This window comes from Octopus sinensis, linkage group LG4 (genome assembly GCF_006345805.1).
Source record: "Octopus sinensis linkage group LG4, ASM634580v1, whole genome shotgun sequence".
Classification (NCBI taxonomy): Eukaryota; Metazoa; Mollusca; class Cephalopoda; order Octopoda; family Octopodidae; genus Octopus; species Octopus sinensis.
In genome coordinates this window covers 79,172,297-79,185,968 of record NC_043000.1, presented here as the reverse complement: position 1 = coordinate 79,185,968, position 13,672 = coordinate 79,172,297, and the positions used below count along the sequence as shown (strand labels likewise).

General features: G+C 39.1%; 1 protein-coding gene across 1 annotated transcript in view; it reads left to right on the top strand.

Annotated features, from left to right (window-relative positions):
- The window catches only part of LOC118763023 (A disintegrin and metalloproteinase with thrombospondin motifs 7-like), a 206,659-nt gene that overhangs the window by 127,533 nt on the left and 65,454 nt on the right, over positions 1–13,672 (top strand). The window contains exon 19 of the mRNA XM_036502187.1: positions 186–343. Coding sequence (XP_036358080.1) covers positions 186–343 — 158 coding nt within the window. The remainder of the gene's footprint in view (positions 1–185; positions 344–13,672) is intronic.

Sequence of the window (13,672 nt, the reverse complement as noted above, 5' to 3'; positions counted from 1 at the left end):
TAATCAAAAGAATTGATAATTGTAAAAGAGAAATCTATAAATATACTACATAATATTTCTATAAATCTCCAATAATATTTAACTATAAAATCTGTGAAATCCTAAATGAAAACATTGGTTAGGTACTTTCATTTTTGCATCGTAACTTTTCACAAGTTCTATTCCAAGAATTTTATTTCCTGCAGCACTGTTCTCCAAAGATGATCAACCAGTTTTGAATGTGAGTACACCACCAACTGAAAAAAGTTCCACACCTATAAAATTTGCCAACACCTATTGGAACTATGATGCATCTTCATTTCTAATGGCATCAGGTCCACTTAGTGAAGCTGTAATTGTCAGGGTCAGTATTTTAATTCTGCATGTCACATTCATATCTTTTCAAAGATGCCACATTATTTCTACTGTCTTGAGGTATTTGTTTCTTGCACTCTTCTTACAAATAGATCCCTCATGTCTGGCATTCTCACTTGTCCAAAATTATTATCATTCTTACATAACAATAAAGGTTGTTTTTGTCACCAAATTTAATTCTAAAAGCTGCATAGGTATTAGACAGCAAGGACCAATTGTATGTCAGCTCGAGTTCTATAAGCACCATACTATTTTAAGAAAATATAATTCGACATTTAAAAAGAAATGAAATCGATGTGTTGAGAAGTTATGATCATGTTGGGTGTCTTTCACTGAAGATAAGGCTACTTCACTGAAGATAGTACCCCATGTTTTGGTTAAATGCTCAATAGCAGTTACTAATGGTTTAAGCTAATTGTAAAACTTTGACAGTTTAGCCATGTGGTATTCATTAAAGGTAGCCCAGCCATGCTACAGTGAAGTCTCTGCCAAGATTTATTTTTGAAGGGAACCCGTGGAAGAGGTAGACCCAGAAAAACCTGGGACGACCTTCGAACGTTAGGTCTCACCATGGAAATGACTAGAGACCGAGACCTATGGAAGTATGCTGTGCGTGAGAAGACCCGGCAAGACTAGTGAAGCCATAACCCGTGGCCCCTACCTGGGACGTAGTCAGTCCACCTGTGCATATATTATTCTTGGTATATTATTCTTGTTCTATATGTCTGCAGAAGTTCTGTTGTTTATCTATGCTACTTGCTTGTTAAACTTATCATTTCTTTCCAGAAGTATATTTCACAAAACAAATACACACTTCCTATATATCATCCTCATCCTCCTCCTCATCATCATTAGCATTTAATGTCCATTTTCGTTAGATTGGCATAGGTTGCATGGGTTGGCATAGGTTGCATGGTACTGCTCACCTAGGTGGGTTGGAAAATCATGTTTTCTTTTTGTTTTACATTTTGGGTTGATTTTATGATTGGATGCCTTTACTAACACCAATTACTTCACAGTGTAAACAGGGTGTTTCTTTTTCATTGCACCAGAATGAGAGAAGTAGCTCTATCCTTAACACAACTAAAGGTATTACCTGACCTCATGTCCCTTTTTGTTCAACAAGTCCTTTAAAAAGTGAGGGACATGAATGATAGTGATAAAAGGGATGTGATGGTGGAACTCAGTGTTCTGGGACAGGTATGTATACTTTTCTACTCCAGACCTGAAATTTCTGGGGAGGGGGCCAGTTGGCCCCAAAATGCAGCTACTACTTAATTTATTGACCCCAAAAAGATGAAATACAAAGTAACCTTGGCGGAATTTGAACTCAGAACATAAAGACAGATGAAATAACGCTAAGCATTTCACCTGGTGTGCTAACCTTTCTACCAGCTTGCCGCCTTGGTGGTATGTATAGTCACAGCAATGTAACTAAGAAGATAAATCAAGCTTCCTAACCACACAGCCATGTCTGCATATATATATATATATATATATATATATATCATCATCATCATCATCATCATCATCATCTTCGTTTAACATCTGCTTTCCATACTGGCATAGGCTGGATGGTTTGACTGAAAACTGGTAAGCTGAGGGGGCTGCACCAGGTTCCAATCTGATTTGGAAAGGTTTCTATGGCTGGATGCCCTTCCTAATGCCAACCACTCTGAGAGTGTAGTGGGTGCTTTTTACATGCCACTGGTATGAGTGCATTGATCTGTGACTGGCATCAGCCATGACTATGGTCTTACTTGGTTTGACAGGTCAACACAAGTATGGTATATCGCCAAGGGTCTTGGTCACCTGTCACTGCCTCCATGAGGCCCAATGCTTGAATGTTGCTTTTTACATGCCACTAGCACAGGTGCCAGTCAGACAGCACTGGCATCGGCCACAACTACAATTTCATTCAGTTCAGCAGGTCTTCATAAGCACAGCATATCACCCAATGATTGAAGGGTATTTTTAATGGGCCAGTTACGTGACACTGGCATCAGCCATGGCTATGATCTCACTCGGCTTGATGTCACTGCCTCCATGAGTTCCAATGCATGAACGGTGCTTTTTCATACCACCAGCATGGGTACTAGTCAGACAGCACTGGCATTGGCCACAACTATGATCTCATTTGGCTTGATCGGTTTTCTCGAGCATAGAAAATCTCCAATGGTCTCAGTCACTTGTTGTTGCCTCTGTGAGACCAAACATTCAAAGATCATGCTTCACTACCTTATTCCATGTCTTCCTGGGTCTACCTCTTCCACAGGTCCCCTCCACCATTAGAATGCAACACACACATACATATATATCTATCTATATACATACATATATATATACATATACATCTCCGGCTATCTATCTGAGGCTTTATATAGCTATGGTGCTATATAAATTTGCATCACCAGTTTGGAACCCCTATCTTTCCAAGGATATTAATCATCTGGAAACCATTCAGCGACATGCAACCAAGAGAATACCCTCCATCAAGCATTTGCCATATTCTGAACGCCTCACTTCCCTGGGCATGGACACATTGAAACTCCGATGTCTGGCAGCTGACTTGGCAGACAGTCATAACATTATTAACCATCTTACTAACAATAACTCTGAGCTCCTTTTCAAACTCCCCTTGTCTAACACCCGTGGACATGTTTACAAAGTCAGAAAACTGCATAGCTCCCATGACTTTTGTAAACACTTTTTCACGCTAAGAGTTGCTGAAGTATGGAACAAACTGCTGGCATCAGTTGTAAGTTGTTGGAGCACTGCATCCTTCAAAACTTCCATGCTTCCTGAGATTCGCCAACACTACACCTGATTTTCTCCCCTCCGTACACATGCAAGCATGTATCTGACTCATACACTGTTCATTTTTCAGATATTTGTACATTACTGCATATGCTTTATACACACTTTTGACAAGTTGTGGTGCATCTGAGCACTGTATACAATAATTTCATTATATTATACATACATACATATATATATATATATCATCATCATCATCATTTTCATAATTTAGCATCCGCTTTCCATGGGGTCTTGGAGGCCAGAAGGCTACACCAGGCCCAGTCTTATCTGGCAATGTTTCTACAGCTGGATGCCCTTCCTAATGCCAACCACTCCGTCGGTGTAGTGGGTGCTTTTTACGTGCCACCGGCACGGGGGCCAGGCGAGGCTGGCAACGGCCACGATCAGATGGTGCTTTTTATGTGCCACCAGCACGGGGGCCAGGCGAGGCTGGCAATGGCCATGATCGGATGGTGCTTTTTATGTGCCACCGGCACGGGGGTCCGTCGGGGCAGTGCTGGCAATGGCTACGTTCGGATGTTTCGCTTACGTGCCACCAGTACCGGTATCACAGCTGCTTACATGCCACCACCACTAGTATCACAGCTTATATATATATATATATATATATATATATACATATACACACACATATATATATATGCATATATATATATATATATATATATATATATATATATATATATATATATATATATATATATATGTATATATATATATATATATATATATATATATATATATACACACATACATATACATACATATACATACATACATATATATATACAGGATGATTCAAAAGTCACCATACATAAGAACAATTTATCTTTTTATAAGAAACAGTTTATGAGAACAGTTTTTTTTTATTTAACAGGCTCTATATGGTTACCATTGTTTTGAATACACATTGCAATACATTTAACCCACTCATTGAGAACTTGTAATAGCACATCTGGTGATACGTGTGCAAATGAGTTGGTGATGCGTTCCTTCAAATGATTTATGTCTTTTATCTTTCCACAATACACCTAGCTTTTCAAATGCCCCAAAAGATAGAAATCATGAGGGGTCAGATCAGGGGATTTAGGAGATCTTACAAACTGTCTCTTATAAACAAATAAATTTTTCCTATTTATGGAGACATTTGAATCACCCTGTGTATATATTTATAAATATATATATATGAATCACGATTAATATGGTTACCTTATAGTTGATCTTTCTATAGATTGGTAACTAACCATTATTTTCATTGGATTTATGATCCCTTAATGAGGTTTATTACTTTTACTTGATATTATATATATATATATATATATAGTAGCTGGTTTTAGATCTCTTTCAAAGATTTAAAGCCAGCTACTTTAGCTTGTTGTAAGATCAGCAATTGATAGTCACTTCTTTGTTTATATATTGCAAGCAAGGACAAATGATGCTATCTCTAGCAGGCAAACATCTAGTACTGAGGATGGGAAGGAACCCAGAAGCTGGTCTATTGGCTTTGCTTTGCTGGAGTGGGAGTGGTTCACTCCCTTGCTCACAATAAAACAGACACAATATATATATATACGTAATCAAAGATCCAGAATCAGGTATTCAAGAACAGTCAGAAGGATGAGGACAGTCCATGTGAGCAAGTAGTAAATAGTCAATTCAAATAAAAAACAAGAAAAGAAAGACAACGAATGTGAGGATGTGCACAATAAGTATATTAGCTTAACACTCGGTGAAAGGAGAGAGTTTAACATTTTGAGCATAGCTTTACATCAGAAGAGAGAAAACGAAAAGTTCAAGGAAGGAGCAGAAGAAATCGCCAACATTGCAATGTAAATACACATAGTCTGTGGGCGATTTCTTCTTTTTCTCCTTCTTTGGACATTTGCCTCTCTCTTTCCAATGAAGAGCTATGCCCGAAATGTTAAACTCTCTCCTTTCACCAAGCATCAAGCTAATATACTTGTGCACATCCCCATGTTTGTTGTTTTTCTTTTCTCCTTTTTTATTTGAATTGTTTGTTTACTTGAATTGGCTATTGAAGGTGAGCATGAGTTCTGCATGGTGGAGAAGTGTGGAGGTGCTGGGTGTGGGGTCGGGTGATAGTCAAGAAAGTATTGGAGGGCTAAAAGGCCCACATTATGGGGGATCATAGTGTACAGCGATTTTATAACTACACATGGTCCATTGGTGATTTCTTCTCCTTCTTTGGACTTTTCTCTCTCTCCTTTCCAATGAAGAGCTATGCTTGAAATGTTAAGCTCTTCCCTTTCACCAAGCATTAAGCAAATATACTTCTTGTGAACATCCTCACATTTTTTGTTTTTCTTTACTCCTTTTTTATTTGAATTGACTATGTATGTATGTATGTATGTATATCTGTCTGTCTGTATGTACGTATCATCGTTGTTGTCATTATTTTCGTTTAACGTCCGCTTTCCATGCTGGCATGGGTTGGACGGTTTGACTGAGGACTGGTGAGCCAGAAGGCTGCACCAGACTCCGATCTGATCTGGCAAAGTTTCTTCAGCTGGATACCCTTCCTGACGCCAACCACTCCGAGAATGTAGGGGGTGTGGTTACGTGCCACCGGCATGAGGGCCAGTTAGGCCGTACTGGCAACGACTGTGCTCAAAAGGTGTTTTTTTTATGTGCTATCTGCATGGGAGCCAGTCCAGCTGCACTGGCAATGACCACACTCAAATGTTGTCTTTTACATGCCACTGGCACATGTGCCAGTAAGGCGACACGGAAGTAAATTCAAGTTGAATGGTGCTCTTTACATGTCACCGGAATGGGAACCAGTCAGTGGCCCTGGCAATGGTCATGCTCAGATGGTGCTTTTAACATTCCACTGGCATGAGTGCCAATCAGGAGATACTGTCATTGGCCACGTCAGCAATTTTGATTTTGATTTCACTTGCCTCAACAGGTCTTCGCAAGCAAAGTTTACTATCCAATGAATGATGGGTACTTATAAGTGGGCTGATTATACACCACTGGCATGCACCACAGTTATGGTCTCATTTGGCTTGTTGGGTCTTCTCAAGCACAGCGTATCTCCAAAGGTCTCGGTCACTACTCATTGTCTCAGTGAGGCCAAATGTTCGAAGGTTATGCTTCACCACCTCATCCCAGGTCTTCCTGTGTCTACCTCTTCCACAGATTCCCACAACTGCTAGGGTGTGACACTTTTTCACACAACTGTCCTCATCCATGTGTACGAACAGCATGGCTGTTCGTACACATGTGTCATACAGACTACGTTTTACTCTGAGTGAGAGATCCTTTGTCACCAGCAGAGGTAGGAGCTCTCTGAACTTTGCCCAGGCTATTCTTATTCTAGCAGCTACACTTTCAGAGCATCCACCCCTGCTACTGACTTGGTCACCCAGGTAAAGGAAGCTATCAACTACTTGTAGTTTTTCTCCCTGGAGTGTGACAGAAGCTGTTCTCTGCAGATTTTCAGTGTTTATTGCTCCTGAGCATCTTCCACATACAAAACTATCTTCCCAGTTAGCCTTGGTTTGATATTGCTGCACCTCTTATGTGTCCATAGCTTTCACTGGGTACATCTTATGGAGTTTCTACCTACGCCTTTTCTACAGATCGAGCAGGGCCATCTATCTGAAGGGATTTGTAGTTTGTCTGCCTTCCTGCTTATTAAGACTTTGGTTTTAGCTAATTTGACTCTTAGGCCTTTCGATTCTAATCCTTGCTTCCACACCTTTTCCTCAAGTTCTGGTAGAGACTCAGCAATTAGAGCAAGATCATCAGTATAGAGATGCTCCCAGGGGCATCCTGTCTTGAATTCTTCTGTTATTGCCTAGAGGACTATGATGAATAAGAGGGGGCTGAGGACTGATTCTTGGTGGACCACTATTGCTACCCAGAATTCTTCACTGTACTCATTGCCAACCCTCACCTTACTGACAGCGTCCCTGTACAGGGCTTGCACAGCTCTCACTAACCATTCATCTATTCCTAGTCTTCTCGTTGACCCTCAGATAAGGGATCGGGGGACCCTGTCAAAGGCTTTCTCCATGTCAACAAAAGCCAGGTACCGAGGTTTATCTTTGGCTAGGTATTTCTCTTGCAGCTGTCTTGCCAGAAATATAGCATCAGTGGTACTTTTCCCTGGCACAAACCCAAATATATATATATATGTATATATATATATATATATATATATATATATATATATATATATATATGAATGCATTTATGTATGTATATACATATATATGTGTGTGTACACACACACATATAATCATTTTCATCATCATTTTAACATCCACTTTTCCATACTTCGTGGGGTTGCCAAAACTATACTGAAGCAGAGTTTTCTACAGCTGGATGTCTTTCCTGATACAAATCTTCACTTGTTTCCAAGCAAGGTAATTATCTTCCAGTGTTGAAGAATAAACAGCTCAGACCTGGTTATGTGGAGAGCTGGAAGCAAACAATGCTATTTGAATGAACCTTTTTTTTACAAAGATTAATAAGCTTGATATGCTTTTTTGGTGTACATACATAAATACATAACTCAAAGTGACCAAGTCATGTATTTGGTATGGAAGATTATTTATCAAAAATACAATGAATACTATCTCTAACTTTAGTGCCACAAGTATCAGCTCTGTTAGATAGCTTGTTAATCTTCAGATGAATTAACTGGGGGAGCCTTTTATTCACAATCATAGTGATTTTCAACTGCAACTTGAATTTACCATGCAGAGAGTTACTACAAACAACATGGCTGGACACACCAACGACAGCACAACTGAGGAACAAATTGAAAACAACAGCTCAACAGGTAAACAGATTCTTTCTAACTGTAGTTATAGAAGAAACCATAATTACAAAACTCATTCTTCTTGGAGTTATGAATTGAATACTGATTTATTTGGCTGTTACAAAAAAGTGACACAAAAACCCTGCTGTGGGCTATATATAGATCGATTGAAATCATATTGGAATGATCTACATCCAGATTTAAATAATTTTACTGCAAAGTGATTATGCCAACAAACAACATTTGAGGGACATAAGAAGGAAGTTAGTGACTGTAACTTTATTAAAAAAAGATCTGAAATTAACTTTCTTCCCACACTATAAGTGAAAATGAAAATGTGAATGATGTGAGAACTCCATGTGGTTTTGCAGTTAGTGACATTCCAACAGATTCTATCAGTCCTGCCAGCCAAACTACATTACTGGCTAAAGTAACTTATCACTGTCTCCCTACTTTGACTATGGTAAATAACAGGCACAGCCGCAACAATTATTGTAGTAATAGTTATAGTAGTCAGGATTATATATTGGTTAAATGTGCCCTTACTGAAGTTTTCAACAAAAAAAAAAAAGAGCTTTGGCTTTGAAGCACTCTCTCGACGAGAGGGTATTCTCTACCAAAGTAAGTAAAAAACCACCAGGTACGGTAGTAAAAGCTGTTAACGAAATTGGAGATAAGTATTTACTGCAGTGTAATGAACCCTCATTATGGCAGATTAATGCCTATCTATATACCCTGTCTACTAATGCAAAGCAGTACATGAGTAATATTCAGGAAGTGAAGGTGGCGAGCTGGCAGAAACGTTAATATGCCAGGCAAAATGCTTAGGAGTATTTCGTCTGTCTTTATGTTCTGAGTTCAAATCCTGCCAAGGTCAACTTTGCCTTTCATCCTTTTGGGGTCGATAAATTAAGTACCAGTTGTGTACTGGAGTCAATCTAATCAACTGGCTACCTCCCCGCAAAATTTCGAGCCTGGTACCTAGAACAGAAAAGAATATTCAGGAAGTGAACAAAACCAAAACAACAAAGAAAGTACCATCATGGGTTTTGAAGACAGAGAAAAAGATAGCTGATTTACGGAAGGCCATCAGTCGTGTGATGATGTTTATTGCATGCAAACAAGCAAATCACTATACGTCTCATCAACAAAAAGTGAAGAATGAGATAGAAGTGGTGTTTGGAGACAGCAAAACGAGGACACAAGGACACTCAATTGCAAATTGATCACCCTTAAGCAGGATCTAAAGGCTGCCAGTGAGAAACTCAGACTGAAAGAAAAGCAATAAACAAGAAATCTAACCAGAACCAGGTAGCAGTATACAGGGACATGAGAGGATGTAATCAAGTAATTGTTAACCAACAAAACTATAATGTCAGAGGTGCAGGATCATAGAAGGAACCTAGTTTCAATGTGTCTAGACTATAAGAAAGCCATTAACTTTGTTCCCCACATATGGATGCTAGAAGCCCTTCAACTTGCTAAAGATCTAGTGAACATTGTCAAAGCCATAGATGACCTGACTTCATTGAAGGCCACCATCTTGAAATTAAACACAAGGAGTGACTGTATTATCACTAATAGAATACAGTTTCAGAGAGGCATATTCCTCTCTGTGATGTTATTTATACTTTCTGTAAACACTTAGTCAAGTGCATGCAGGAGATGAAAAAGAGCTTTGGCCTAGTTACAACATTTTCAAAGAATACAGGGTTGGAGTTTGACCAGGTTAAATGTTGCTCTATGTTTATGAAAAGAGGGAAAACTGTAAACCAGACTAGCAACTTCTCCATCGATAACTTAACTGTTTCCCCTATATCTAATGAGGAATGTTACAGGTGTCTTGGGGTGGATGAAAACATATGTTACAATGACACCTGTAACAAAACATGTGCCACTATAATATAACAGTCAAATAAAGAAAATTTGGACCTTGAAACTCAATTCATTCAATTAAACAGTGGCCCACAATGTGTTTGCAGTGTCAGCACTCACACCAACATTTGGGCTGCTTGATTGGACACTGGATGAGATCTGAGCCATTGATGAGAAAACCAGGAAGATACTAACAAGCACACATAATTTCCACATCAACAGTGATGTAGACCGTCTCTTCCTAAAACAAAAACAAGGCAGAAGTCTAACATCAATCCAAACTGCCTTTGAATGTCATGTCATATCCTTTCAGTAACATCTTTTAACAACTCAGTGTCAAATTGCATCCCTTAACCAAGTGTGCATACATGTGACTGATAATATCATAAGACTTGGCAGGCAGCTCCTTTAGCAGTGTTCCTTGTCTGAAAACCTTAAATACATGCCCAAAGAAGTTACATGACTCTACCACAGCATATCATCAGATGAAAGGATGAGCATGTATGAGCAGAAGACCATACATAGATAAGTTAGTAGAAAGCTCTGAGATGATAGTAACATTGATCATCATCAAAACAGTCTATCATGGACCAACAACTGGATTACTACCTCCCACTTTGAAGAGTATGTGTTTGCAATCCAGGGACAGGTAATATTAACCAAATACCAAATACACAAAAGGGACAGAGATGAAGGAAATGCAGTAAAATATGACAACTGATGCAGACTTTGTGGAGTTATCACCAAAGATATCTCCCACATCAGAAGCAGTTGTCCGGAAATGTCATCACGGTATTATCTGCCGAGACATGATCTTGTAGCTAGGACATTGTATAATGAGGTCCATTGAAAGGATAACCTTGAGAACAAAGAAACAAGAACATACAGTGCGGTGGAAGCCAAAACCACTCACAATAAAATGGAGTACTGGTGGAATGTCTCAGTGAAAACCTCAATAAAATGTAAACACAATAGACCTGATATGAGAAGAGAAACTGTGTACAATTGTGGAAATCAGCTGCCTAGTAAATGTTAACATAAAGCTGAAAACCAGCGAAAAAGAGAATACCTATGCTGAACTATTGATAAATCTGCAGCTACTCTAACCAGATTATATGTCCAGGTTATACCTGTAATTTTGGGGGCACTGGGATATGTATTGCACTGCATAAATACCAATCTTAAAGAATTAAGTTTCTCAAAACCAGAAAGGAGAAAGCTGATTCAAAGACTACAGATACAATCCGTCACTGGAACACTGTAAAAATCTGTAAAACTTTCCAGAAGTTTATCATTTAAGTATATATGAGCATGTCCAGATATGCAACTATATATGCTCAAGAAGACATACATAAAACAAAACATACAAATCTGCACGTATACATACATACATACATACATACATACATACATACATACATACATACATACATACATACACACATACACACATACATACATACATACATACACACATAGAGACAGATAGACAGACATACATACATACAGATTTAATGTGAACATACAGCTCTTGTACCCTGATCTTGAATTCTCATAGGTGCATAGGTGAATTATGTACCAAAGAATTTTCACAAAAACCTAGGAATACTGTTTCATTGAGAAAGAAGAAAAGAAACTGACACAGAGTCTCCAAATCCAATCTATTAGTGGCACTGTGAAGATCTGTAAGACATATCATATGTGAACAGATGCTCACACATGGCTGTATGTATCAACAGTTCAACCTACACTCCAACTCAACAACATATTTACAAACACTGGGAACTCTTTTAACTCAAAATGTCTTGTTGCTTTGTTAGCAACCAGCTTGAACTCTTTCAAGAACTTAAATTAAGCTCAAAGAAAAATCATACATTCATGAGAATCTCTTTCTCAATCTCAGGTATATCCATCACCTGAAGCATTTGAAGATCAGTCTCATTTGTGAGCAGCACAGGTGTGGCCTTTCAGGCCAGCAAATGATCTACTTTCAGTAAGAAATGGGTTACCATAAAAGACATTTGTAAATCATGGGATTATTGTAATAACTGCTTGTCCAACTCACTTTGGCCTGTCACCAGGCCAAAGCAAGATGGCCAGTAATCACATGAAACCACAGATTTTACATCAGCATGTCCCTTTCCTAGAAGGATGCTGTGACAACATCTAGTGGTCCCTCATTCATAGTGGGTTTTAATGCATGCCTTGACACCAGCCAAGGGTACTTCTGCTTGCCCGTGCTTAGACATAATGTTGTCACATGTGCTTGTATGGCCATGTCATATTTATGGATGAGAACAGCTTCATAAAGAAGTGTAATTCTTTAAATGTGGAGGGAACTGGTGGAAGAGGAAGATCCAGGAAGACGTGGGATGAAGTGATGAGAAATGATATTCAGATGTTGAGCTACATAGAGATGCCAAAGACCAAGATAACTGGGGATTTGCTGTGCTTGAGAAGACCCACCCAGCAAAGTAAAATCCCTGTCCATATCCCTTATACCCTGCATCCCGCCCACGCACACTACTGCTGTTTCTCTCTCCCACTCCCTCTCTTCTCCAGTATCCTTCACATACCTTCTTGCACATAATTATGTCTTTGTTAAATCCCTTCTCTACAACATAGCCCCTCACTCTGCTAGTGCCCACTCTTTACATCAACCCCACTGCTAACTCCCACTCTCCTTTCAAAATCCTGTGAACTCACCCAACCACTCACCTTCTGCAATTCCTTGGTCCACTTCCCTATACACACTTCCTTGTAAATTGTCTGTATTACCTCTGCTTCCTCATTTCTTCTTCACTATCTTTCTCTACAAGCTGCCTATCCCTTTGAGGTAGTTGTTTTTCTTCTAATGTAAGACACTGTTTCTCTTCCTCAGTAATACTCTCCTACCACCACCACACCCTGCAGTTGAGGGCTCTTGTCCAGCAAGTTACATGGTGATCTTACTGCTGCTGGTGCCTTGTAAAAAGCACCCAGTAGACTCTGTAAAGTGATTGATGATACGAAGGACATCAAGCTGTAGAAAACCATGCCAAAACAAACAGTAGAGCATGGTGCAGTCTTCTGACTTGTCAGTTGCTCTCAAACCATCCTACACATGCTAGCATGGAAAACAGACATTAAATGATGAAGATGATGATGATGATGATGAGGAAGATATATATCCCTCCTCTAACTATATATATATATATATATATATATACAGGGTGTTTGTGCTAAATTTAACAATTTTTATGTTTCTGTTTTCAGGAATAGCTTGATGTATTGGCAAACAGCATTGGACAGCATGAAAATTGAAGTTGTAGTTGAGAGAAAATTGGCTGACACAGAGGACTTGAAACCATCTGAATGTGGAAAAGAGTTACCTGTATCATGATGAATTGCACTAGGTATCAAAATGCCAAATCATGATTGCTGATTAATTCTCTGTAAGCTCTGTAAAGGCTGTAAGATGTGACATGGACATCTACAAAGCTGAGGTCAATATGAAGGGATACTGCAGGCATTCTGAATGTCCAGCAAGTACAGGACAGGGTAATTGAAGATCCAAGCAAGGGAATCCAGGCTTTGGAAAGGGAGATGGCTATTGAGGTTGCAACAATGAAGAAGGCTCTGAATAAGGACTTATTACTTGTACTCATGGCACAAAGGGACAAATTCTGACAGTCAAGACTAAGGAAACTACTTGAAAGCAAAGAAGCTCCTGAACAAGCTGGGGCATCCTGTTGACCCAAGAATGATTGGGTTCTTCTCAGATGAAAAGAACTTCTGCTGGGACCAATTGCACAATACCCAGACCAACAGGTGGCTTACCTACAGTAAATA